Genomic DNA, 24,172 nt, shown 5'->3' on the forward strand with positions numbered 1-24,172 from the left:
ACTGTGGTAGACGAAACAAACCCTCTACAGATAACGTGAGATCGCTAAGACCTTGAGGTAAGGGTTTCCACACACACACACACAGCACCAACCCTACAGGAAAAGACACAATCCGATTACTTTAAACCCCAGAACTTCTGTTTCTCAGGACAGCATTTCAGTAAGAGGTGGAAAGGCCATCCAGAGCAGGGGAGGACTCCACCACACCTCCCGCCAGCCCAGGGCTGGCATCCCGAGTGCAGAAACACCTGCCCACCGGAAAGAAAAAGACAAAAACATCTAAACTAAAGAAAAAAGGGGGGGGGGGCACCAAGAGGCACTTAGTAAAAAAGAGGAAATACAGCCGACCAATGAACTCATGAAAAAGTGACCTCAGCCGTAAGCTGGGAAACGCGAGTTAACCCTGCGAGGAGATGCCCACCCGGGAGACGGGGGCGGCGTGGAAGTTCGTGCTGTCACTGGGGGGGGCACCGGCCTGGCCTGTGCCGGCGGAGGGGAAGGCGGGACAGTCCCGCAGGCACCCTAGATGATACGGCACCAGGGGCGCGCGCGCGCCCCGCAGCAGCCCGCCCTCCCTCCCAGGTCCGAGCGGTCGGGCTGCGCACTCGCCGGGCAGTGTGGTCGGCCGGAAACCGCGCAGGCGCCGGCCTCTGCCCCACGCCCCCTCCGTCCTTCGGGTCACCGCACTCACACCCCCACCCCACCGCCCCTCTCCCGGCCTGCCGGCTCCGGGGAGCGGGGCCTTAGGTGGGGGACAGGCCGGGACCTCGGGAGAGGCGGGCCGGGACCTGGGAACGGAGGGCGATCTCCGAGACGCTCCGCTCCTCCGAGCGCGGGAACCGGTTCCACCGACTTCGGCGCGACCCCGCCGCGACCCCGAGGCCGGCCCGTGACGCGTCTCGGCCAATGGCGCGCGACCAGCTTCTGCGTCACGGCGAACGGGCCAATGGGCGCGGGTCCGGCTGCCACCCCCGAAGCGCCCGCTCTCCAGGCCCCGGAGGTGCGATCCGAGCGACCCCGGCCGCCGGGCGCCCGCCCAGGTGAGTGCAGCTGCGGCCTGAGTGCGCGGACGGCGCCCGGGTCCCGGGACAGGTCGGGACCGCGGAGGGCAGCGGCGCTTCCTGCCCCGGCGGCCGCGATGGCCACGATCGCAGCCGGGAGGGAGGTGGAGGGGGCTGCGCCGTGCTCGTTCCTGCTGCCAGTTCGGGAAAGAGCGCGGCGCACGGCGACCAGGTGACACCCCCACCCCAGCCGGTGCACCGGGCGTGACTGGGTGTTGCTGAACCCTGGCGGGCTCGGAGGATCGCGCTGGGCGGAGCCCGCCCGTCCCTCCTCCGGGCAGCGGTGGGAGCAAATCTGCTGGTCGTGGGATTAGGGCAGGCAGATGGTCAGGGCCCGGTGCTCCGACTGTGCTACTGGTGGCCGGGCAGGGGGCCCACCTGTCGCCCAAGTACCCGGAACCCGAATGCCACAAGGTATTGGGCGGAGGGGTTATCTGCAGAGCTGCAGGCTCAGGGCCTTCCTGCCCCGGGCGCCGCGCGGTCGCTGCCCCACTGGGAAGGCTCTGCTACCGCACATCCTGCTGCTTTCTCCCGCCTCTTTGGACCCCGACGTCGCCTTCCAACAGTCCCCGCAACCGGCAGGCAGTAAGCGACGTTAGTCGCCAGGACTCTGTTTGCACAGGGGGTGGGTCTGACCGGATGTAACAGAAAAATGAACCCGTAGGCAACCTGTCAGGAAGGATCCCAAGGCAGACGCCAGGTGGTAAATGCTTCAGGAGCCTCTTTGGAATTACGACCCTCCCCCCACCACACACACACACACACACACACACACACTCACACAGTCCCACCTCCCTCCGTTGTCTTTGATCTCGGAGGAGACCCATCTGTTAATAGACCCGAGCAGAAAGGCAAGTGGCTCTGAGGGTGGCGAGGTCCCATTGTGCCAAAGATCTCGGTGAATCCGAAGTCTCTTTCTTGAAATATGTCCCCCCCATCCCTTCACCCCTACAAAACAAAGACACGCTAGAAGGGGATCAGTCACGGGATTAATGTTCCCACCCTCCTTTCAAGAGTCCTCCGACCCAGTGACCCAGTGTCCCTGACGGGTTACTGGACCGCCTGACGCCGGGAGGTGGCCCATGAGGAGCTGGGGTGGCGCCCTGGCAGAGGTGGGGAGGAGGTGCCGCTGACCTAAGAACAATGTTCACCCCGGGTCATCTTTAGCTGGAAAAGGACTGGAACCCAGGCTCCCCTCTGAAGGGTGTTTACACACCTCACCCCACCCCACCCCGCCCTTTCTCTGCAGTAGAGTCTGCCATTAGGTAGGTGTCCCGAAGGTTCAATTATGTCCACAAGGAAATTACTGCTTAGTCATTTCTCCGGGGGAAGGTGCATCCAGGCCCAGTCGCCACTCACGGAGCTGAACCTGCAGAAGGCGCCTGACTTCGCTGGTCTCCGTGCAGGGAAGAGTCAGCTCAGGGATGTCTTTGCAGACTGGGTTCATATTAAAATAACACCATAGGAAAGACCATCCCTCCCCCCAAAAACCCTTTACTTTCCCCCCAGGAATGTATGATGAGGATTTTCAAGCACACAGACAAGTTGAAAGAATTACACAGTAAGCACCCACGTGCCTGCCACCTAGCTTCTGCTATTGACTTTTCCCTATTTTTGCTTTACCACATACCTACCCACCTAGTATGGCCTGGCTGTGAACCGGACGTCATCCTCCGTAGTCAAGCATTGGGCTTTCCTCGAGCGCTGTTTCCACCTTAGCTCGGGGTGTGGGCAGGGTGGTGGCTGTAGAAAAGTGGCAGTTGCTATCCGCCATTTTGGTTGAAGGCCCACTGTGTGCAAAGCAGTGTTAGGTGCGGGGCAAATGAAGAGGCTGAAGACTCAGGCTGACCAGAAAGGGACTTGGTGTTTCATTTTGTTTTGTTTTGTTTTGTGTTTAAGAGACGGAAGATAAGAGGCAACTGTGGCAGCAGATGCCGGGTAATGAAATGACCCCAGTAGCATTCACTGCGCTCTTGCTGGGTACCGAGCACTACCCATGATATAAGCTCTATACCTGTATCATCTCATTTAATCCTCACAAGGACCTAAGTAGGTCACGAGTCCTTTTTGCCTTTTACACATCAAGAAACTGGGGCACAGAGAGGTTAGTCGACCTGGACAGAGGGGTGGCCGGGACAGGGATTCCAGCAGTCTGGGCCCGCGGGGCTCTGAGCACTCTCGGTCACAGTGTAGATGCCACGGGGGGGGATAGTGGGCCCTCGGTCCTGGCCAGAGAGGAGTGAAGGGATACCTGGGAGTGGCCACAGGGGTCCCAGGGGCTCCAGCTCAAGCACTGGGCACAGGTACCAGTTTCTAGATGGCTCCAGAGGCTGGTGTTCTGACCTCCCAGGGGTCCGCCTGGGCGCCGGTGCCCTGGGCGGACAGAGGGAGGCTCTGCGGCAGCTCCCCCCAGGGCGTGGGTGCGTGCACGCGCCACTCTGCCGGTCAGGCCCCCTCCTGTCACCTCCCACTTCCTGTCCTGACGTTCCCCAAACCTCCCTCTGCCCTCTCTGCTTCCCTTCTCCCGGTTCCTTATTTTTCTGTCACTTACTTTCCAACTCTCACTTCTCTCTCTTCTTGGTGTTCGTAAGACACTGCGTTCCCAAAGAGCTTGTCTGCCCGTGGCAGATGCTCCTGTTCTCAGACGCGGTCCACTCCATGTCGCCATTCCAGTCGCCGGGCTTTCTGAGGCGCCCGCCTGCCTCTGGCCCACGGGAGGAGCTGCCCGGCCCGGCTCAAGGCCCCCAGACTCCGTCCCCTGCGAGCTCTGGCTTCCAAACCAGACTGGCCCGGCTGTGCCCTCACCTTTAGGCTCTTCCATCCACCTTGGCCCTCGGGCAGGCTTCCATCTCGGGTGCAGGAGAGCTTCTCACAGCCACACCCCCTGCCGCCCTAGTCCAGCGCTGTCCCGGGCTGGTGTGGGTCTGGCCGGGTGGCCCCGCCGTGGTGGGACGCCCATCCCTACCAGAAGCCGGGCCTCCGGGAGTTACACACCAGGGTCAGCGGTAGGGACAGCCCCAGGGCGAGGGGGCTGGCCAACGGCAGAGTGCAGAGTTGCCTCGCCCACGCCCTGCCAAGCAGAAAGAAGAGGAGAGGAAAGAGGAACAGGGATAGAGGAGAGCAGAAAGGGAGGGGTGGGGAAGAGAGGGAGGTGGGCACACAGGGAGGGAGAGGACAGGACCCTCACACCCCTGCCACACGGCCGCAGGGCCCCTGCAGGACCACGCAAGGCTCTGGCTGGGGGGCCAGGCCCATGTGGTCGCCCCCACCAAACCCATATCGGAAGGTCCAGATGGGACCAGCATGAGGGAGGGGACCTTTCCAGCGGGGTGGGGGGGGGTGGCAGAGGCCTCCTGGGGAGGCAGCAGGATGCGTGTATGTTTGGGGTTCAGCTACATCTATGGCTTTTCACTTACTCTTTTGATATGAAAGATCGGAAGGCAATTTGACCGAATAATAGTATCCGTAGTTTTGGGGAGGGAGAGACTTGGAGGTCCCATTTTCCTCTGTGTACTTTCCTGTGTGTGTAGGAAAGAAATCCCGCAGTCAGAGGGACACGCAGGCAAAGACGGGAAAAGGGTCCCGGGCTGGAAGCTGGGCTCTGCCTCTGAGGTGTGGGGTGACCGCTTATCTGCCCTCTGGACCGCGTTTCGCCACCTGTGGCACGAGACTGTCCCAGCTGGGGGTTCTCGGGCCCTGCCTGGCCTGGATGTCCCTGGGGCTGGGAGCCTGCGCCTGGCGGTGGCACAACACGGACCCTTGCCCACTGTCCCCGGTGTTCCCGCAGGCGCCGCCATGCCCAGCTCGGCGCTGTGGGCGGTGGATCTCTTCGGGAGGGTGTACACACTCTCCACGGCCGGGCAGTACTGGGAGCTCTGCAGGGACACCCAGCTGGAGTTCAAGCGGGTCAGCGCGGCCACGCAGTGCTGCTGGGGCATCGCCTGCGACAACCAGGTCTATGTGTACGTGTGTGCCAGTGACGTCCCCATCCGCCGCCAGGAGGAGGCCTATGAGAACCAGGTGGGGCTTGCGTGCTTGGGTTCCCAAGTCTGTCGGTCGCCTGGGGAATAAAGCCAGACTCCCGGCCAGAGCCCATGTTCTAAAGCTCTGAGTTGTGTGGTGTCCAGGGTCTCTGGGACCAGAGCCTCTGTTGTGTCCTCACCAAGGCAGGCTGGTCAGGTTCGCACAAGAGTGGGTTCCCAGCGGTCTCCAGGAGCCCAGGGCGTGCCATGCCCCCCACTGCTGGCCCCCTGGGGCACTGCGTCCTGTGGCAGGTTCTCTGTCCTGTGGGGCTGGGATGGTGGTGTGCTGGCTGACCCCCGAGTTCCGGGCAGGCTCCCCCGCCCCCTTCCCGCCGTGGAGACCAGCCAGAGGGCCCCTCGGGCAGGGGTCTGGCCTCCTCGGGCCAGCTACAGGCCTGATGCCCATGCCCGTCCCCTGCCCTCAGCGCTGGAACCCGGTGGGAGGCTTCTGTGAGAAGCTCCTGCCGAGTGACCGCTGGCCGTGGAGCGACGTGAGTGGGCTCCAGCATCGGCCGCTGGATGGGGTGGCGCTGCCCTCGCCGCACTGGGAGTGGGAGTCCGACTGGTACGTGGATGAGAACTTCGGAGGGGAGCCCACCGAGAAAGGGGTGAGTGACCTGGGCGCCTGCCGGGGCTCTGATGTGGGGAGGGAATGCTTTAGGCTCCGCCCACCCACCCAACTGCTGTCTCCAGCTCCCCCCCGTCCTGTGGCACCAACCTTGGCCTCTGCCTTGTGTGCTCCCCACTTTCTGCAAGGGATCGGTGGGGGTCCGTGCTGTTCCCCCTTCCGCCTGCTCCCCGCCTTCCCCAGCCCGACCACTTCCTTCCCCCGGAGCCTCACGGGGCACCCTCCTGCATTCCAGGGGTGGACGTACGCCATCGACTTCCCCGCCACCTACACGAGAGACAGGAAGTGGAACTCGTGCGTGCGGAGGCGGAGGTGGATCCGGTACAGGAGATACAAGTCCCGGGACACCTGGGCCAAGGTCGGCGCCTGCGTGCGGCCTGGGGTGCAGGGCAGGGCCCCAGAGCAGTCCCCTGCTGCGAGGATTACGTGGACCCCCATTTCTGCCGTCCCACCTGTGCACAGGGGACCCCCACCCCCACGTTGGGACCTGGCCTTTGACTTGTGTCCCAGGAACGCTATGCCACTGCATGCCCCTTCATCTGGGAGATGGCCACAGGGCAGGGGGGCGGGACACACTGGCCCAGGACAGCACAGAACTCGTTCTGACCCTGGTCTTGGGCCGCCCTGTCCCAGAGTGAGGCTCAGCCTGTGCGCTTCTTCCTCGCCCCGAATGAGTCACGCTGGCCTTCGTATGGTTTTCGTGACCCACACAGACCTTGCAGCGTAGGGACTCTAGGCCTGGACTGGGGTCCTGCGTGGCCTTGAGTGAGAGGAAGGCCTCGAGCCCGCACGAGGCCTCTTCGGAGGGTCCGTGCTGTGGGAGGGGACTGCCGGCCTGGCCCGCCTGCCTGGGAGCAGGCTGGGAGCAGGCTGGGAGCGGGCAGGAGACCGGAGTGACAGCCAGCATCTCCGAGGGGCGTGCACTGCAGAGCCGCGCCCGGCGATCAGCACCATTCTAGGTGGGGGCGGAGTCACAGCGTCCGGTCACTGCAAAGCACAGCGCCGGGGCCCTGTGTGTGCATCTGCCTTCATGCTGGAGCAGCAGTGACCACTTGGGGACAGCCGCTGGGGCCTGGTGGCTGACACAGGGCGCACAGGGCAGAGGGGATCCGGGGCGGGACCCTCTGTTCCGGTGGGCCAGCTCTCTGAGGCCAGGCCGTGGTGCCCCGGGGCTCTGAGTGGGGGGCGCGCGCTGAGCGAGGGCTGGGGGCTCCGGTCTACCAGGAGGAGAACAGCGCCATCTATCGGCCAGGCGCCCTCAGGCACTGAGAGCCGCTGCCTTGCTCCCGTTTGTTTCAGATCCCTTCGAAGGATGACCCCAAACAACTGCCCGACCCCTTCAATGACCTCTCCGTGGGGGGGTGGGAGATCACAGACGAGCCCGTGGGCCACCTGTCCGTGTGGGCCGTGTCTCTGCAGGGGAAGGTAAGGCTGTGCCCGTCTGTGCCTTGGAGAGGAGGCGGCTGAGGGGGCGTGGCCATGGTCAGGAGCAGGGCGGGAGAGAAGCTGGCCTTCCACTGTCCTCCCGGAGGAGGAGGGAGGGGCAGGGCTGCCCCTGGGGACCTTCTCCTCACCTCCTGTCCCCACGGCTGGGGTCAGCCTGGGCAGGTGGAACGTTCCAGGGTCCCCAAGTCACCCTTTCTCTGGACCCCACTGTCCTGTTGACCCCCCTGGGTCCTGCTCCTCCCAGAAGCCTCTCACCTCCCACCCTACTCCTGGTCCTCGCCTACCCCTCCTCTGGGCCCCTAAAGCACCCATCAGTGCCCGCCCTGGGCTCAGATGCCATCAGTATTGTCCCCTCAGACAGATTCCGAGTCCTCTGCCCACGCCCTTGTGGCACAAGCAGTCTCCACAGCAGTCTCTAGGAGTGTTGCTGGTGGGTGGGTGGGTGGGTGGGTGGGTGGAGGGATGGATAGGTAGATGGGTGGGTGGATAGATAGGTAGATGGGTAGGTGGATGGGTGGATGAAGGGATGGATGGATAGGTAGATGGGTAGGTGGGTGGATGGATAGGTGGGTGGATGGACAGGTAGATGGGTGGGTGGGTGGATGGACAGGTAGATGGGTGGGTGGGTGGATGGATAGGTGGGTGGATGGGTGGGTGGGTGGGTGGATGTTTGGAGAGGAGAGGAGACCCTTCTCCCAGGGAGTGCATACACAGACAAAGGAGTAAAGCCAGCCCCTGACTGCAGCAGCGACACAGAGGGTCCTGAGTGCCGGGGACCCAGCACTTACTCACGGTGTCAGACGGTGCTCTGTGACTGTCTGGGCCGCTTTGCTTGGAAAGTCTCTGGGGGCCTTTATCAGGCTCACCTCTGGGGTCTTGTGTGGCCCGGGGCTTAGGCCAACCATGGTTTTCCTGAGCCACGCTGCAGGATGGCGGGGAGTTCGCCCGGGCAGAGCCCCCACCAAGGGGCCACGCCCACCTGGAAGCAAAGAGTTGGGAGAACAGGGCTGCAGAGCCGTGTTTGCGGAGTCTGCGAGCTGGCTGTGAGCTGGTGCCACTCTGCACCCGTCCCGCGGTCCTCAGAAGTGTCAGCAGGACTCCGGGCTCCAGGAGGAGCTGGGGAGACAGGCGGGCCCCCAGGCGAGCAGTGGCGGAGGGAGGCCATCCGGGCCCGTTTCTGCAGCGTGGGCTGCCGGGCGGGGGGGCAGGATTGGGACTCCTCTGTCCCCAGTATGGAGACGGTTCCTGGGAGGGGCTCCACAGCCCCTCCAGATCCCACAGCAACGTGCGGCCCCTTCCAGGTGAAAGGAGCCAGGCAGTGCAGGCGACATAAACGGGTTTCTCAGTCTTAAATGTCTGACTACGCTCACCGTCTTCAGGTCAGAGAGAAAAACCACCTTTAGACGTCTGCAGGAAGGGGAGTGGCTTGGCGAGAGACAGGTGTTCTGAGAGCGCACCGCCACTAGGGGGCGCAGGACGCCGAGGCTGGCGCGGGGTTCCCACTGGGCACGTGGGCGAGCTGAGGGTTCCCGCAGCCCCTCAGTCCCTGCGGAAGGCAGAAATCCAGGCGTTGCATTTGTTAGCGGCGGTGAGGGATGATCTCATCTGGCAGGAGGGTCCCGAAGGCAGCTGGGGCGGGGCGAGGGAGATGTGGACAGGCGCTCACATCCCAACGCGCACGCTTGGCCTGTGCAGGCGCTGACGCCAACGCAGCCACGCCCCGGGGCTGCTGCCTCCACGCAGCCCTGGCCTGACCCCGCTGGACCCTTCCCATGGGTTTCTCTTGCCCCTCAGGTGTGGTACAGAGAGGACGTCAGCCACCCCAACCCCGAAGGCTCCTCGTGGTCCCTCGTGGACACCCCGGGAGAGGTGGTCCAGATCAGCTGTGGGCCCCACGACCTCTTGTGGGTCACGCTCTGGGAGGGGCAGGCGTTGGTTCGGGAAGGAATCAACAGGAACAGCCCCAAAGGTGGGAGCCCTGCACCCCACCCTGGGAGAGGGGGGCGCCCAGCTTCTCCCCAGCGTGCTCGCTGATGGGGACCCCGCGTTTTCTTCTGCGGCCGGGTAGGAAGCTCCTGGTGCGTAGTGGAGCCTCCCACGCCTGAAAATGGGATCATGCACGTCTCCGTGGGAGTGGGCGTGGTCTGGGCCGTCACCAAGGACCGCAAAGTAAGACGGGGTCTCCAGGGGGCTGGGTTCCAGGGCCCCGTTTTGCGTTGAGGGTGGTGTAGGTGTTTGTTCTCTGAACAAATCAGCCAAGCACTGTGCTCTGCCTGCGTGGGAGTCCCAGATGCTCGGTGCCTGCAGGATCCCCCCCCATGTGTCACACCCCCAGTCCCCCCCCCCACCAGCAGTCCCACCTCCCAGCTCCCACCGCAGGGAAGCAGCCGGCACCTGCTGCTACTGCCTGCTCCCAACAGGTGCCACTGGTGGCTGAACCCGTGGGAAGAAGGTTCTAGAAAGATTCAGGCAGCCTTGTCTCCTGGAGAGACAATGCCCTTAGCCAGGGAAGGGGCAGGAGGCCACCAGGACAAGTGTGACCGGGGGCGGGGCAAGAGGCACGTGCATGAACATGTCCTTCCTAAAAGGTGTGCTGTGCTCCTTCGTGGCCTGAGCTGAAGGGTCGGATTACTCATGTGTCCTTCTTGCTCTCTAATTAAAATCAAACAAGAGAAAGAAAAGCTGCCCGTCTGGGTGGCACTGCAGAGAGGCGCCTCCTTCTGCCCCCCCCCCCCCCCCCAGGTGTGGTTCCGCCGAGGCGTCAGCTCCCACAGCCCCTGCGGCACCGGCTGGATCCAGATGGTCGGAGAGATGATGATGGTGGACGTGGGGCTGAACGACCAGGTGTGCATGCGCTTCCTGCTGGGCCTGCTTCCTGCCGGGGGGGGGGGGGGCGCTCGGAATGGGGGCTTCCCGCTGCCCCTTCTCGGTGCCACCCTGGGGGGGCAGCCCTGCACCTCCACACTCTCCCAGCCTGTCTGGGGCCACTCCCCCCGAGGACCCCCCCAGAGCAGTGGCAGTGAGCACAGGGCTGGGGGAGGGACCCACACCCCAGGGACTGGAAGAGTTCTGTTGAGAGGTAGGTGTGGGAAACCGGACCTCCAGGTGAAAGACGAGACTGGTCTTCGCAACTTTCTAGACGCAGCGTCCCTCACACGTCACCTTGGGGTTCGCACAGCGAGGTTTGGCAGTTTTTAGGGCCCAACACGTAGAAGTGACACGTGACACGTCCCCCCGTTGCGCTGTGACAGAAGCTCTCCCCCAGGGTGCTGGCCCTCCTCCCCCGCCCCAGTGAGCTGGGTGACACAGCCGTCGGGGGTGAGACAGACGCCAGCTGGCAGGCGCACACAGCACACAGGGTCCGAGCTCGGACGCCAGCCCCCCACAGCCAAGTGGCGGAGATGCCAAAGCCCCCCTCCCCAGCAGGGCCGCCTGGGGCCACCACTCTGCCAGGCCCTGGGCCAGCCGGGGCCCTTCAAGACCCCCAAAGTTGAGCTCAAAATGGCTCGCGCCCTGGACCCCTCCCTGGGCCCTCCAGCTGCCCAGCACGCCCTCCCTCCTCAGTGCCCACAGGCAGAGCGGGGGGTGGGGATGGGGGGGACTCTTGGCCACCTTTCCCATGGGAAACGAAGTCAGAGTCAAGGAGGTTATTTTGCATCTTAAAAAAGACCAGGGCCACTTTCTGGATTCAGTGGGGAACAGCTTCCTTCCCACCAGAGACGAGATGGGGACGTGGGGGGACTCCGTGTCCCAGCACAGAGCCCACCCACACAGCCACCCCCCTGGGCCCTGTTGTCTCACAGCCTGGGCCGGCTTCTCCTGAGCTCGCTGCCCCCAACCCCTCTGGGCTGGCTCCCCGAGTTTGACTTCTGCACCCACCCCCCACTGCACGTACAGACGTGTTCTCCAGCCTCGGGGTGCTCTCCCCCACCCCATCAGCCCCCAACAACCCCCCAGAGGGGAGGAGCCCCCAGGTCTGTGCTGGCTCCCCGCCCAGCAGCTCTCTCTGTCCCAGGTCTGGGGCATCGGCTGCGAGGACCGGGCCGTGTACTTCCGTCAGGGCGTCACCCCGAGCGAGCTCAGTGGGAAGACGTGGAAGGCCATTGTCGCCAGCCGAGAGTGTGACCGGTCACACTCGGGCAGCTCCTCCAGCCTCCTCAGGTGACCCCGGGGGCGGCAGGGCAAGGAGGAGTGAGCGGGGCGGGCTGCCCGGGGCCCCGGGGGGCAGCGTCTGGAGGAGGCTGCCGCCCACGCGGTCAACAGGGCTGAGCCTCGTCTCGGGCAGGAACAACCGCAGCCTGTGGGGTCCCCGGCTGCCTGGCCCAGTGTCCCAGCTCATCCCGAGGGCGGGAGGTGGGAGGTGACAGGTGAGCGAGGCTGGGAGCCATGGGCTGTCCCTGAGCAGGGCTGGCCTGTTGGTTCTGGAGTCTCAAGGTCTGGGAGGGAAAAGGCTTCTTTGCGGGGTGGACACTCGGGGAAGAGGGTGGACAGTCTCCCTCCCCTGGAGCTGGGGCCTCAGACCTGGGCGCACCCGGGACTCCTCTGGGGCCTTGTTCCCCCACTGTCAGCCAGGCCCCTCCCCCGGGGCTTCTGTTTCAGTAAATCTGGGGGCGCTGAGATGTTGCATTTCTCGCAAGGCCCCAGGTGTGCTGCTGCCGCTGCAGTGAGCCTTGGGGACCGTGCCCTGAGAGCCCCAGCTCTGCCGTGAGGGTGCAGGCAGGTGGGGTCGCCTCCGCTCCACGGGGCAGTGCCCGCAGCCCGCCTCACTCCTGTCTGCAGCCGGGGGCCGCCCAGACCCCGGTCCGCACGCCTCTGCCCCCACCCCCCACCTGGCGGTCAGCACACCGTCGCGCCAGCAGCCCAGAGGGCCGGAGGCCAGCCGGGCAGGGTGTGCTCCCACGGAGCAGAGGCTCCGTCTCCTCAGCTGAGCGGGACGTTGGAATCAGCTGAGACGCCCCTGAAACCTCTGATGCCAGAAACCTGCAAGGCCTCAGAGTTGCCCCTGACCTCTGCAACACGACCCCGAGAGCACGAGCGACGGAAGGGAAGATAGACTGGGCTTCCTCGGAATGAGACGTCCTCTGCCTCCGAGGACACTGCCGGGAAAGCGGAGAGAGAGCCCAGGGGGGTGGGGGGGGAGTGTCTGCAGACCACAAGGTGCAGAAGGGCCTGGTGCCTCGGACACGCACGGAGAACCCTCACCCCGACAACAAAGACACAGAGGACCCGGTCTTTGCAGCGCAACACACTAGAATGGACGTTTCCCCACGTGGACGTGGGAAGGGCCGGCGAGCCCGGGGCAGGACGCTCAGTGCCCGTCATCAGGGAAACGCAAACCAGCACGAGGCGAGGTGCCCCTGCGCGCCCGCCAGGACAGCCACCGCCGAAAAGACAGGAGACGTGGGGACGAGCTGGGGAGAAACGGGAGCGCCGGCCTCTGCGGGAGGACCGTGAGCTTTGGGAGCAGCCGGCAGCTCCTGCAGGAGCTAAAGGCAGAGCCGCCCCGCGTCCCGGGGGGTTTCACCGCTGGACGGGGACCGACAGGCGCCCAAACAAAGCTGCACACGGGCAGGTGTGTGCAGGCTACGCTCACAATCGCCCAAAGGCCGAAGCCCCCCTACTGCCCCCCGGTGGGTGACTGGAGAACTGAGAGTGGTCTGGCCGTGCACCATCCCACGAGGGGTGCAGGGGCGGTCACAGAAGGGCGAGCGTCACACGGCGCCTCGGTCTGCGTGAAGTGCCCGGAGTGGGCAAACCCAGTTGAGCGGGAGGACGACGGAGAGCGACTCGATGGCCCGGTGTTTCCGTCTGGGGCGTTGAGAAGGTTCCGGAAGGTGGCGGTGGCGGCAGCCGCGGCACGGCGTTACGAACACACCGAATGCCACCGCATCGTATGGTTTCAAACGGCAAACTCTCCCGCGGGTGTATGTTGCCACAACTTCTAGAAATGATCCCCCTGCCGGCGCTCCACGCCCCGGCAGACGGATCTGATTGGCGTGGGTGAGGCGCCGCGTGCCCCGCTCCCCGAGTCGCCCAGAGACGCTGCGGCTTGCCCCGGGGTCGCCCAGGTGGCGCAGCCGCTGAGCCTCCTGGCAGCACACGTGCCCCTCCCCCCAGGGAGTCACAGCTCTGTCCCCTTTGTCCCCAGCGCTGGCTGCTTCTTTGGCGACGAGGTGAGGGGCAGTGCCGAGTCCTGTGCCCCGAGCGACGTGGACACCTCCCTGGAAGCCGAGAGACCAGGCCCTGACCAGCCTGTCCCTGCAGAGTCTCTGGACAGTCCCCGGGACCTCGAGGACGGCTCAGCCTCGGGCTCAGGCACCAGCAAGACGGCAGAGCACGCCTTGGAGGGCGCCGGCCCGGCCGACCCGACCCCCGGGTCCGAGCCTTGCCCCCGCCCGGCCTCCACCCCGGCCGAGCTGCCCTGGACCAACATTGACCTGAAGGAGCCCAAGAGGACGCCCAGCCTCTCGGCCGCTGGCTGTCCCGAGACCGCCAGCGTCTCCTCGCTGGGGCTGCTCCCGCTGGGCCTGGAGGAGCCCTACGGCGCCGACGACCACCCGCTGTGGGCCTGGGTCTCCGGGGGAGGCTGCGCCGTGGAGCCCCACGCTGCGCTCAAGTGGTTCACCGTTCAGTCGGGTGAGGGCGGGTGTCGGGGGTCCAGGGCCGCAGAGGGTGCTCCTGCGGGAGGGAGGGCTGTCCGGCCTCTGAGAGGGGTGCCTCGCCCCCTGCCCGTCCTAGCAGGCGGAACTCGGGAGACCCCCCCCCCAGGGTGGACGATGCGGGGAGGGCCCCTGGGCATTTCAGAGAGTTCGTAGCTTTCTAGCCAGAAGGGGCTACTTGAAGAGCAGACCCCAAACCCCGGCCTGCTGCCCAGCGCTGGGCGGGCCGGACGCCCGGCCCTGAGGCTCCCGCTGGCCCGCAGGCCTGTCCTGCTCCATGCAGGCGCTGTCCCTGTCCATCACGCCGGCCCAGACGGCCGCCTGGCGCAAGCAGATCTTCCAGCAGCTCACGGAGAGGACCAAGCGGGAGCTGGAGAACTTCCGGCACTACGAGCAGGCCGTGGAGCAGGTGGGCGGGCGCCGGGCGCCTTTTTTCTTTCCTCTGGGGCACTTACTGAGTGCCTGCTGAATACCAGCCCTGAGGTGAGGTAGGAGAGACAGACAGATGCGTGCATCCTCGGTCAGTCTCGGGCGGGAAGCCATTCCGCCCAGGTCCTTACAGATTCCAGAACGAAGAAGGGCTGCTCCTTTGCTCATCCGCCCTGAAGAGCTCTGTCTGTTCAGACCCCACAGTGTGGGCCTTGAGACCCGGAAAACAGAGCAGGCTCAGCGGAAGGTGCAGGTGGTGGGGGATGGGGAATCACACAGCCCCCTCCCCCACGGAGGGGTCCCGTGTGCCAAGACGGTGGGGAGAATTCTAGAGAACAGAGGACAGGGGTGGGGGTGGTCCCGCCGCCAAAGGCCCAGTCGGGCTGGGGGGCAGGAGTTACGGGAGGCCCACAGGCGGGGCTCGTTCAGAGGTCCTGGCTGCGTCTCCGTGGGCAACCCAGACGCATCTCGCCAGCGGCGGAGCGGGAGGCCTCCAAGGCAGGCCGGCGTGGGCCCCAGCTGTGCCGCCCACTCACTGTGTGACGTTAGGCCGGGCTCGGAACCTCCCTGAGCCTCGGTTTCCCCCATCAGAGGCCGCGGTGACAGACCCCTCAGGCTGTCATGCGCAGATGACCTCCCGCCGGGGTCTGGTAGCGTCACTTGTCATGAGGGTGGAGTGGGGGAGCTGGGAGCCCCAGGTGGGAGGCCCCCGTGACCAGGGCGGCCCCGGGGTGCCGGGGGGCCGGGGCCTGCCCGTGACCGTGCCGGCCGGGCCGTGTGCCGCAGTCGGTGTGGGTGAAGACGGGAGCCCTGCAGTGGCGGTGCGACTGGAAGCCCCACAAGTGGGTGGACGTCCGCGTGGCGCTGGAGCAGTTCACGGGGCACGACGGGGCCCGAGACAGCATCCTCTTCGTCTACTACGTGGTGCACGAGGAGAAGAAGGTGCGGGGGAGGGGGCGGGGGGGGGTGCGGGAGCCGGCCTGGGACCGCGTCTGGCACCGACCAGCACTGGCCTCTGGTGACAGAGCGCCCCCCGGTGGCGGGAAGGCGTGTGGCGGCTCCACGGAGCCACCTCCTGGGTCCGAGCGGCCGGGCTCCCGTGTTTCCTGGGAAATCAGGCCCAGAGATGAGGCCCCCCACCCAGAGGGGAGCTGGGGTTTGAGTGCGGCCCGTCTGGTGCTCCGGCGCCCTCACCATCCTCGAAGAGGGAGCCGGGCGTTTGCTCTCGGAGGAGGCCTTTACATGGCGCCGCCCGTGCGCGCCACGAGCACCGGCGCTGTGGGGCCGGGGGTCGCCCGGGCCGCCCTCGTCCGTCCCGGTGACGGCCCCGCCGCCCGCCCTCTGCGCACAGTACCTGCACGTGTTCCTCGCCGAGGTGACGGCGCTGGTCCCCCTGCTCAGCGAGGCCAAGCACTCCTTCGCCCTGTACACCCCCGAGAGGACCCGGCAGCGGTGGCCGGTGCAGCTGGCCGCCGCCACGGAGCAGGACATGAACGACTGGGTGAGTGGGCGGTGGTGCCCGCGGGCCGGGGGCCGAGGGGCCGCAGACTCGGGACACCCCGGCCTCGGCCCGCGGCCCGTCCCCTTCCCAGCGGTGACCAGCCGTCTGCCCACGCCAGCTGGCCCTGCTCAACCTGTCCTGCTGCGAGAGCCGGAAGGTGCTCGGCCGCCCCTCCCCGCAGGCCATCTGGTCCGTCACCTGCAAGGGGGACGTCTTCGTGAGCGACCCCAGCCCAGACCTGGAAGCCCCAGAGCGCCAGCAGCCTTGCGACCAGATGTGAGTCGGCTGCGGGCCCGGCCGGGGGGGAGGGGCGGGGCGGGGCGGAGCTTGATGGGGGCGTGGCCTGGCCGCTGACGCCACGAACGGCCCGGGCTGTGGGTCCACAGGAACAGGGCCCCCGCAGGCCTCACCCCCTGCCCGCCAGGCACCGAGTCTTCTCGGGCCTGTGCAAAGACCCCCAGGAGGACCACACCCCTGGGTGGGCTCAGGGCAGGTCACCCCGCTGAACAGTTGCTGTGCATTGGGGTGGGAGGGGGTGGCTTTGCAGGTGGCGCGAGGCTGCCCACAGAGTCCTGGGGTGTCCGGCGTTCTGGGGGGGCAGCAGCCGAGGGCCCTGCAGGGAGCATGGTGCCCCCTGGTCTGCCCCCAGAAGGTCGCCCAGAGCCCTCGAGGACCAGGGAGACGCACGTGACACCGGGTGGCCCCGCCCAGGGCAGCCGCGTCTGTTTGCCCCTCGCTGGTCGGCTCTCCGAGGGCCCGCATACCCGCACCCGGTTGAGAAAGACCACCTCTGGTGCTGGCAGCAGGGGTCAGGCACCGGGACTGGCCCCAGAAGGGCGCGCTGTCAGTGCGGGCAGTCGCGGGCTCGGGTTGGGGCTGGTCTGGCAGTTGAGGGGCCCTGCCCCCTGCTGCGGCACACCCGCCCCGGGCCCCAAGGGCTCGGAGAAGGCTGGAAGGCCGCGCTGGGATCCCTTCTCCCGCCCTCTCTCCCCTCCCCCACCAGGTTCTGGCGGCAGATGGGCGGCCACCTGCGGGTGGTGGAGGCCAGCAGCCGGGGCGTGGTGTGGGGCATCGGCTACGACGGCACAGCCTGGGTGTACACGGGCGGCTACGGCGGAGGCTGCTTCCAAGGTGCGGGTGGCCTGAGCCCCAAGGCTGGCCGGCCCGGCCCCCGGCCCCCTGCCCCGCCACGGCCTCCCTGGCCGCCCCCTCTCATCCCTCTGGTTTCCCTGCCCCGCACCCGCAGCCACTGGCCCGGCCAGTGTTGACACTCAGTTGGCAGCTGGCTGACAGGTGACCTTCGGGACTGCCAGCCTCTGCAGAGGACGGTCCCTGGCCAACGCAGCAGGCGTGGGAGCTCAGAGGCCAGGCCTCACCTCCCGTGTGCCTTTCTGGCCTTGAAGCTTCTAGAAAGGCCGCGGCCAGGCCTCCCCCACGTCCCAGCTGCCACCGCACAGACAAGGCCTCAGGGTGCAGGCGGGCAGCCCAGGGCCTGGGTCCCTTGCTGCCCAGGCCCCGATTCTGGCTCCTCAGCAGGTGGCTGTGCCTTTGGGGACGAGAGCCCTGTGTGCCGCCCCCTTTCTGGGAGGCAGAGTCCTCTCGTCTCCTTCGGGGACATGCGGGCAGAAACAAGCACTGAAACGGGGCCTCCCCCGCCCCACGCCCCACGCCGCACGCCCCGCTCTGGGGGTGGCTACCGCCGTAGAACCATGTGGCCCACCGAGACCGCAGGGTCCCACGTCTGCACAGATTCAGCTGTGCCCGTGTTTGTGAGACAGGAAGCGCCTTTGCCCCCATTTTACAAACGAGCAAATCGGGGCTCAGGGGTCTATTGAGCTCCTGTTAGTAAGGAGTGAGCTGGTTGGGCCTCGCACCTGCCCTGCCCTGGGTAAGTGGGATGGCGAGGCCGAGGCCGGGAGAGGTGCAGCCGGAACAGTGTGAGACGGGGGTGGCGGGGGTGTGCGCGGGAGGCTCAGTGCGTCAGGGCTGCGCAAGCCCAGAAAAACCAGAGAAACCCCAGCCCGGCCAGCCCCAGCCAGGCAGGCTCCCCAGGCCCGTGAGCCCCCCCTGTCGGCCGACCCCCCAGCCTGACCTCCCCGCCCAGACGGAAGCCCGAGTCCCCAGCCGGCAGGCGCCTGGGTAAGTCCCTGGCAGCCTCCTTCTCCGCCCCCCAGGCCTGGCCAGCAGCACGGGGAACATCTACGCTCAGTCGGACGTCAAGTGTGTGCACATCTATGAGAACCAGCGCTGGAACCCCGTCACGGGCTACACCAGCAGGTGGGCTCGCCGCCCCGGCTGCTGTGGGGGCCCCCGGGTGGGGGCGGGGGCTCCCGGTGCCCGCCCCAGGCCTCCCTGGAGCTCTTCTCCCGAGTGTTTAAGTGCGATGCGTAATTTAAAGCCCCCCTCACGGAGAGGGGTAACGTACAGGAAACACACGGACCGTAAATGGGTGACGGTGAGGCGGGTGTCAACCTGTGCGGTCGCCAGATCGGCCGCACACGGGTGGGTGTAGGTGGGAAGCGAGCTGGGCTTCCAGCCCTCCCAGCGGCCGCAGCCCTCGGTGACTGCGGTCCAGGGCCCCTCGTGAGGTGGGGTCACTCCAGTCGTAGTCCCAGACCTGGGCCCGCTCGCCCCTTCGGAGACACAGGGGTCCCCGTGCGTCTGTCTGTCTGTCCGTCCGTCTCCGGCCGGTGCCTGGGCAGGACGGCGTCACACACGGCCCGCCGGGGCCTGCCGCAGGGGCCTGCCCACCGACCGGTACATGTGGAGCGACGCCACGGGCCTGCAGGAGTGCACCAAGGCCGGCACGAAGCCGCCCTCCGTTCAGTGGGCCTGGGTGAGTCCCGGGCGGTGGGGTGGCGGGGTGGTGGGATGGCGGGGGGCCCGCCTGCACTGACTGTCCCTTCCCCAGGCGTCCGACTGGTTCGTGGACTTCAGCGTTCCCGGGGGCACCGACCCGGAGGGGTGGCAGTACGCCAGCGACTTCCCTGCGTAAGCATCTCTCTCTCTCTCTGCCTCCCCGGCCGTGGCCTCGTCCCCCTGCCCCTCCAGCCCCTGGCTTGGCCGAGGAGCAGGCCCTGCATGCCTGCATCAGCTGCCAGTGGGGTTTGGGGCCAGCAGGAGAGGTGTGGAGGGGCCCAGGTGAGCTTGGCTAGCGCACCTGGCACCTGGCCTCAGCGGATGGGCTCAGGGAGGACTCGGAGACAGGAGACGTGGCCGACAAGCCTGCTCAGCTGTGAGCCACGACTTCCGGGCCGACCCCGGGAGGGGACCGGTGTCACGGGCCTCGGGCCCTCAGCTTGACTGCCCCTAGAAGGACAGGGCCCAGCCTGGGGTGGCGAGGACCCAGAGCTCCCTTAGCAGAGCCCACCGGTCGGGCTGCGGCCGCACCCTGGCCCCAGGGAGACCCCGGCCAGGCCAGAGGCGTCCGAAGGCTGAGCGTTGCGTCCTGTGACCCCTGCCGCCCTCCGAGGCCACTGCACGGCTCACAGCGGCTCCTCGCCCTGGAACAGTGGCGAGAGAACATGTGCGTGTGTGTGTGCAGCGTCGCTTTCCAGAAACTTCCACGGAGTGGTCTCGAGTTCAGCTTCTTCCCCTTGCAGCTCCTATCACGGGTACAAAACCATGAGGGATTTTGTCCGGAGAAGGCGCTGGGCCAGGTAAAGACGGGCACAAGGCAACTGGGGTGTGGCCGGGCCCCTCCTCCCGGCCCCTCCCCCCACCTTCCCCGACCGACCTGCCGGCCTCCGACCTCAGTCCCAGAAGGAGGAAGGGGAGGCAGAGGGGAGGGGAGGGGAAACGAATCTAAGTAAATGTCAGCCCAGGAAGTGCCCGCGGGCGCCCGGCCTCTCTGGTTTCTGAAGAGTGTGCTTTCAAGAGCAAACACGAGAAATGTCATGTCGGCCTCTGCCTGTCAGCAGGACGGGCTGGCCAGACGGGCTGGCGGGGGGCAGGGGTGCTCGCCCAGGCGCAGGGGTGGGGGGTGGTCCTGGCCTCCCCAGGGCCCCACCGAGGCTGCCTTGGGGAGAAGGCCAACTTGGCTGCGCCTTCCACGGCCTTTGAGAGTCCAGGGCAGGTGACCGGGGCCGGCAGTAGCCTCGGGGTGCCCAGAGCCGCGCTGTCTCCACCCTACAGAAAATGCAAGCTGGTGACCAGCGGGCCCTGGCTGGAGGTGGCCCCCATCGCCCTCAGGGACGTGTCCATCATCCCCGAGAGCCCGGACGCCGACAGGAGTGGGCACGGCGTTGCCCTCTGGGCCATCAGTGACAAGGGGGACGTGCTCTGCCGCCTGGGGGTGTCCGAGCTCAACCCCGCGGTGAGCACCCTCGTCCCTGCCTCTGGGGACCGCTGGGCCCGCCCGCCCTGTGCTCACTGTGGGGCTTCTGACAGATCCTTCCAGAAACAGGGCTCACTGTGGAGTCGGGCTAGGCTGGGCCGCCAGGCTCTGGGCGGTTGGAGCTGAGGGTGGGGTTGGCGTGTGGCACCGCCAGCTCCCGGGACTGGGGCCGGGCCGGGTGGTGCTCAGTGCCCTCCCCCCTCGGTCCCCAGGGCTCCTCCTGGCTGCACGTTGGCACCGACCAGCCTTTCGCCTCCATCTCCATCGGGGGCTGCCACCAGGTGTGGGCCGTGGCGAGGGATGGCTCTGCCTTCTACCGGGGTTCCGTGTCCCCCACCCAGCCGGCCGGTGAGTGCCGCCCTGCCGGAGGAGCCCCCCACCTGGTGCCACCGCCCTGTGGTGGGGGCGGGGCTGGTCAGAGCGAGGTTGCGCACCCTTCCACTTGCAGGGGAAGCTGGTCGACGGGTCTCCTGATTTTCAGTTCAGCTGCACAAGCACCTCCTGGCAGCCACCTGTGGACCAGGTGCTGGGGGCCCAGCCGGGTCCCCAGAGGCCACGCCCCTCCCCCTGGGCCCCGGTGGGGGCAGTTCCCCCACCCCTACCCCTCATGGCTGCGCTTCATCATCCTCAGCTGGTGGCGGGCACCATGCACGCCCTGCCCCACACGGCCCACCCCACTGTGGCCGCTCCCCGGAGCGCAGGCCAGACCAGCTTGCTCTTAGACCACGTCTGGCCTGGGGGAGGCCGTCCCAGGGGCAGACAAGTGGGTGGCGGCTGGTGTGTCGTGCGCCCCACACGGGGTTGAGGGGTCCGGGTTGGCACAGCGGCCGAGAGGCTGGCTCCCCGCCACAGGCAGGGTGGGCACCATCGTGCCCATGTTCCTGAGACCGGCCCCACGGGCCCCACCACCTGGGACCTGCCACGGCCGCTTCTGGGCCTTGGGAGAGGCCGGGGGTTGGAGGTCGACAGGGTGCACCCACCAGGCCACCCCGGGAGTGGAGGTGACGTGCTCCCCAGCGCCGGGGCTCGCGGGTTGGGGTCTCCCCGAGCACCCAAGCCCGGCCTCCCGTTCCAGGCAACTGCTGGTACCACATCCCGTCCCCGCCCAAGCAGAGGCTAACGCAGGTGTCTGTGGGCCAGACGTCCGTGTACGCCGTGGACGAGAACGGCAAGTCATCCCTGTCCCCTGGGGCCGCCAGGGGCGGTTTGGGGGATCCCTGAGGACCCCGATGGGGTGAGACCCTCACGGGCCCCTGGGTCCCTGGTGCGAGACCTTCATAAGCCACTGTGAGAAGCCACCCAGCCTGAGGTCAGCCTCCAACTAGGTCCCTTCCCCGTGTTCCCCGGGGTGGGGGACACCAGCCCCCCACAAAATGGTCAGCCCTGCCCAGGTCTGGGGCAGAGGGCACAGTGCTAAGGCCCGGGTCACGCTGCCTGGCAGGGCCCACGCTGGGAGCATCTTCTAGAAGGTGCCACCCAGGCCTGTGAGCCAGAGCCCCTCGGCAGGCAGCTGGGGGCCGGGAGGTGGCCACATGGCACTGCCTCAGGCAGCTCTGTCACTGGCTCCCCCTCCTGTGGGGCCGTGGTCCCCACTGAGCGAGGCGAGAAAAGGGCAGGTGCTGGACGGGGACCCAGGGTCGGGTCCCAGGCCCAGCTCTATCTGCGAAAGGCATTCCTCGTCCTCAGCTCCTCAGGAGTAGGAAGCAGAGAAGGTGCCGGCCCCGCCCTGCCCCTGGGTGCCTGTGGCGCTGAGTGTGGGGGAGGCAGAGCTGGCTGCTCCGGGCTGCCCCCCTCGCTGTGGGCTGGTGGAGCCCCGGCAAGCGTGGGGAGCAGATGGCGGGGAGGCCGTCAGACCAGGGGCTCTGCAGACCCAAGCGGGTCCCCAGGCCCGGGCCTCACTCCTCACTCCGGCCGCGCCTTCTCTCCGCAGGGAACCTGTGGCACCGCCAGGGGGTCGCGCCCGGCTACCCGCAGGGCTCCGGCTGGGGGCACGTGTCCAACAATGTGCGCCGCGTGTCCGTGGGGCCCCTGGACCAGGTCTGGGGCCGGGGGGGGGGCGGGGGACAGGGGGCCGGTGCTCGCTCTGGGGTCGGGGCCTTGGGGGGCTCGGGCTCCCCCTCCCGTCTCCCCACGGCCATCCCCACGGCCCCACAGCAGTCAGGGCCTCCATCCAGCAGGTCTGCCTTGCAGGTCTGGGTCATCGCCAACAAAGTGCAGGGGAGCCACAGCCTGAGCCGGGGAACCGTGTGCCACCGCACGGGCGTGCAGCCGCTGCAGCCCACGGGCCAGGGCTGGGACTACGGCATCGGGGTGAGCCCGCTGGCAGAGGGTGGCCGCTCAGGCCGGGGCGATGAGGGCATGCTGTGTTGTGCTTGGGCCCCCTGGGCTGGGACCGGCTGGGGTTGGCGGGAGACCCCAGCGGAGCCCTCAGGAGTCCCCAGGCCCCAGCCGTCTGGAAGGGTGGTCTCTGCCCCCTGCCCCCCTGCCGCCCCAGTGACCCGGCCCTCTCCTCACAGGGGGGCTGGGATCACATCTCCATCCGGGCCAACGCCACCAGGGCCTCCAGGAGCAGCACATCCCAAGACACGGCCGGCGAGCAGGGCCTCCCCGGCAGGACCTCGAGCGGGCCTGGCGCCCTGCAGGAGGCCATAGGCCCGGTCTGCTGCTGAGCACCCATCAGCGGGTAGCGGGTGCCCGGTCAGAAGGGTCCCCGGCGGTCTGAGCCCACCCCTCGTCGCCGCGGGCCATGCTCTGCCGAAACGAGGGTCCTGCCTTGGCTTGAGAGAACCCGGCCTGAGGGCGTGGCCTCGGAGGCATGGGGAATAGCCCAGAAATGTGAAGTGCTGTGGCCGGTCCCCACGTGCCCCTGTGAGCAAGGAGGGCACCGGGTGGGGACCCCCACCCCGGCCTCTCTCCCACCCAGCCCTGCCCCCTCTGCCGCCCGCCTTTCCAGGACGGAACCTGGAGTCTGGAACATTCCAGGGACGCTGGCCCCTGGGAAAGCAGAGCCCAGGGAAGAGCCCTCTGAGCCCCGGGCCAGGAAGTGGCCGTGGGTCCAGGGCCCCTGCTAGTGACGTCATCACGGCTCACAGCAGGGCCGCCGAAGGGTCTGATTCCTGACGCTGAGGACGGAGTCGGTGGGTCGGAAACAAGTGCTGGAGGGTGTCCCCCCTAGGTGGACACAGCCCCCCCCCCCCCCCCCCCCGTCGGTGCATGGACAGAGGCCCGCGGGGCCACCCCAAGGCTGGGAGAAGCTGTCCCGAGCGCCTCCGCTGGCCCCTCCCCAAATGCGTTTGGGCCGCGGGGGTATCTTTTACCTCCGATCACGTTGCCGGGGGAGGGGTGGGTCGGAGGGCGCCTCCCAGGCAGCCCCCTCCTGTCCCGGGCGGGCGGCTGTTTACCCCGTTCGGTGAGGCCCCGGGTTGGCCCCCTAACCACCGGTCACCGCCCCGGAGCTTCTTGCGCACGCCCAGCAGGGGGCGGTACCTGCTTCGGGGCGCCCTCCTGAGGGGCCCTGGAGGGGGCCAGCCGTCTGCCTCTGCAGGCGGGACCAGGACAGGGGAGGCTGGGCGGAGGGCCCGGCAGAGCGTGGGGGGAGGGGCGGGCGCCCGTCTGTTTACATCCCGCCGTCAGGGCTTGCACGCGGGCATTCCGGGGGCTGCGCAGCGCCCCCTGTTCTTTCGCTGTGACTCCTGGCCGGCGGGGCAGCAGCTGTGTCTGCTGGGCATCGCCGGGCCGTCCCGACTCCCCAGATGCTTTGTTCAATAAAACTCACACTGGAGGATAAATGATGAGCCTTCCCCCCCCTCCTGTTACAATTAAAACGCGGTTTCCCCCGCTGGGGCGCACGGGGCCGACGCAGAGATCACCGTGAAATCTTTTATTTTCATTTTGTGACAGCGTCAGCTTCGTGAGGGCTTCGGAGGAGCCGTTAGGACCCATGAAAAGCAGATTTGGGTCGTGGAAGGAACATTTTTCACCTCAGTTATCGCTGGGGCACCAGCCGTTCGGTCCCGGGGGTTTCTCAGACAGAAAAGGTCACAGTTCTGGTTTCTCTGCTCAGCGGATGGGCACTCTCTGGCCTGCTCTG

The 24,172-nt window shown here is 67.0% G+C and overlaps 1 protein-coding gene across 3 annotated transcripts; it reads left to right on the forward strand.

Annotated features, from left to right (window-relative positions):
• Nucleotides 1–936: 936 nt before the first annotated feature.
• TECPR1 (tectonin beta-propeller repeat containing 1) lies at nucleotides 937–23,867 on the forward strand. Of its 3 annotated transcripts, none has more exons than XM_028528796.2 (25): nucleotides 937–1,040; nucleotides 4,849–5,081; nucleotides 5,509–5,691; nucleotides 5,947–6,069; nucleotides 7,011–7,136; nucleotides 8,952–9,126; nucleotides 9,226–9,326; nucleotides 9,900–10,001; nucleotides 11,173–11,318; nucleotides 13,306–13,793; nucleotides 14,080–14,225; nucleotides 15,032–15,187; nucleotides 15,597–15,746; nucleotides 15,865–16,022; nucleotides 16,750–16,877; nucleotides 17,921–18,023; nucleotides 18,486–18,582; nucleotides 18,658–18,737; nucleotides 19,349–19,405; nucleotides 19,881–20,061; nucleotides 20,295–20,430; nucleotides 21,158–21,250; nucleotides 22,013–22,119; nucleotides 22,273–22,392; nucleotides 22,599–23,867. In XM_028528796.2, the coding sequence occupies exons 1-25, from the start codon at nucleotides 947–949 to the stop codon at nucleotides 22,749–22,751; spliced, it is 3,636 nt and encodes a 1,211-aa protein (XP_028384597.2). In that variant the 5' UTR covers nucleotides 937–946; the 3' UTR covers nucleotides 22,752–23,867. The 3 variants fall into 3 exon arrangements, with proteins under 3 accessions (XP_028384597.2, XP_035869919.1, XP_035869920.1); XM_036014026.1 differs by having other exon boundaries at nucleotides 949–1,040; nucleotides 4,838–5,081; XM_036014027.1 differs by lacking the exon at nucleotides 937–1,040 and adding an exon at nucleotides 3,560–3,915.
• The last annotated feature ends 305 nt before the right edge of the window (nucleotides 23,868–24,172 follow it).

The sequence above is a fragment of the Phyllostomus discolor genome, chromosome 13 (genome assembly GCF_004126475.2).
Source record: "Phyllostomus discolor isolate MPI-MPIP mPhyDis1 chromosome 13, mPhyDis1.pri.v3, whole genome shotgun sequence".
NCBI classification, from domain to species: domain Eukaryota; kingdom Metazoa; phylum Chordata; class Mammalia; order Chiroptera; family Phyllostomidae; genus Phyllostomus; species Phyllostomus discolor.

Excerpts from the sequence above, each read along its gene's own strand:
- TECPR1 (XM_028528796.2), top strand. The coding sequence starts at position 947 with ATGGGCGCGGGTCCGGCTGCCACCCCCGAAGCGCCCGCTCTCCAGGCC. Across the intron at positions 18,583-18,657 it reads CCTCCGTTCAGTGGGCCTGG|GCGTCCGACTGGTTCGTGGA; the intron begins GTGAGTCCCGGG and ends TCCCTTCCCCAG. Across the intron at positions 19,406-19,880 it reads CGGAGAAGGCGCTGGGCCAG|AAAATGCAAGCTGGTGACCA; the intron begins GTAAAGACGGGC and ends TCCACCCTACAG.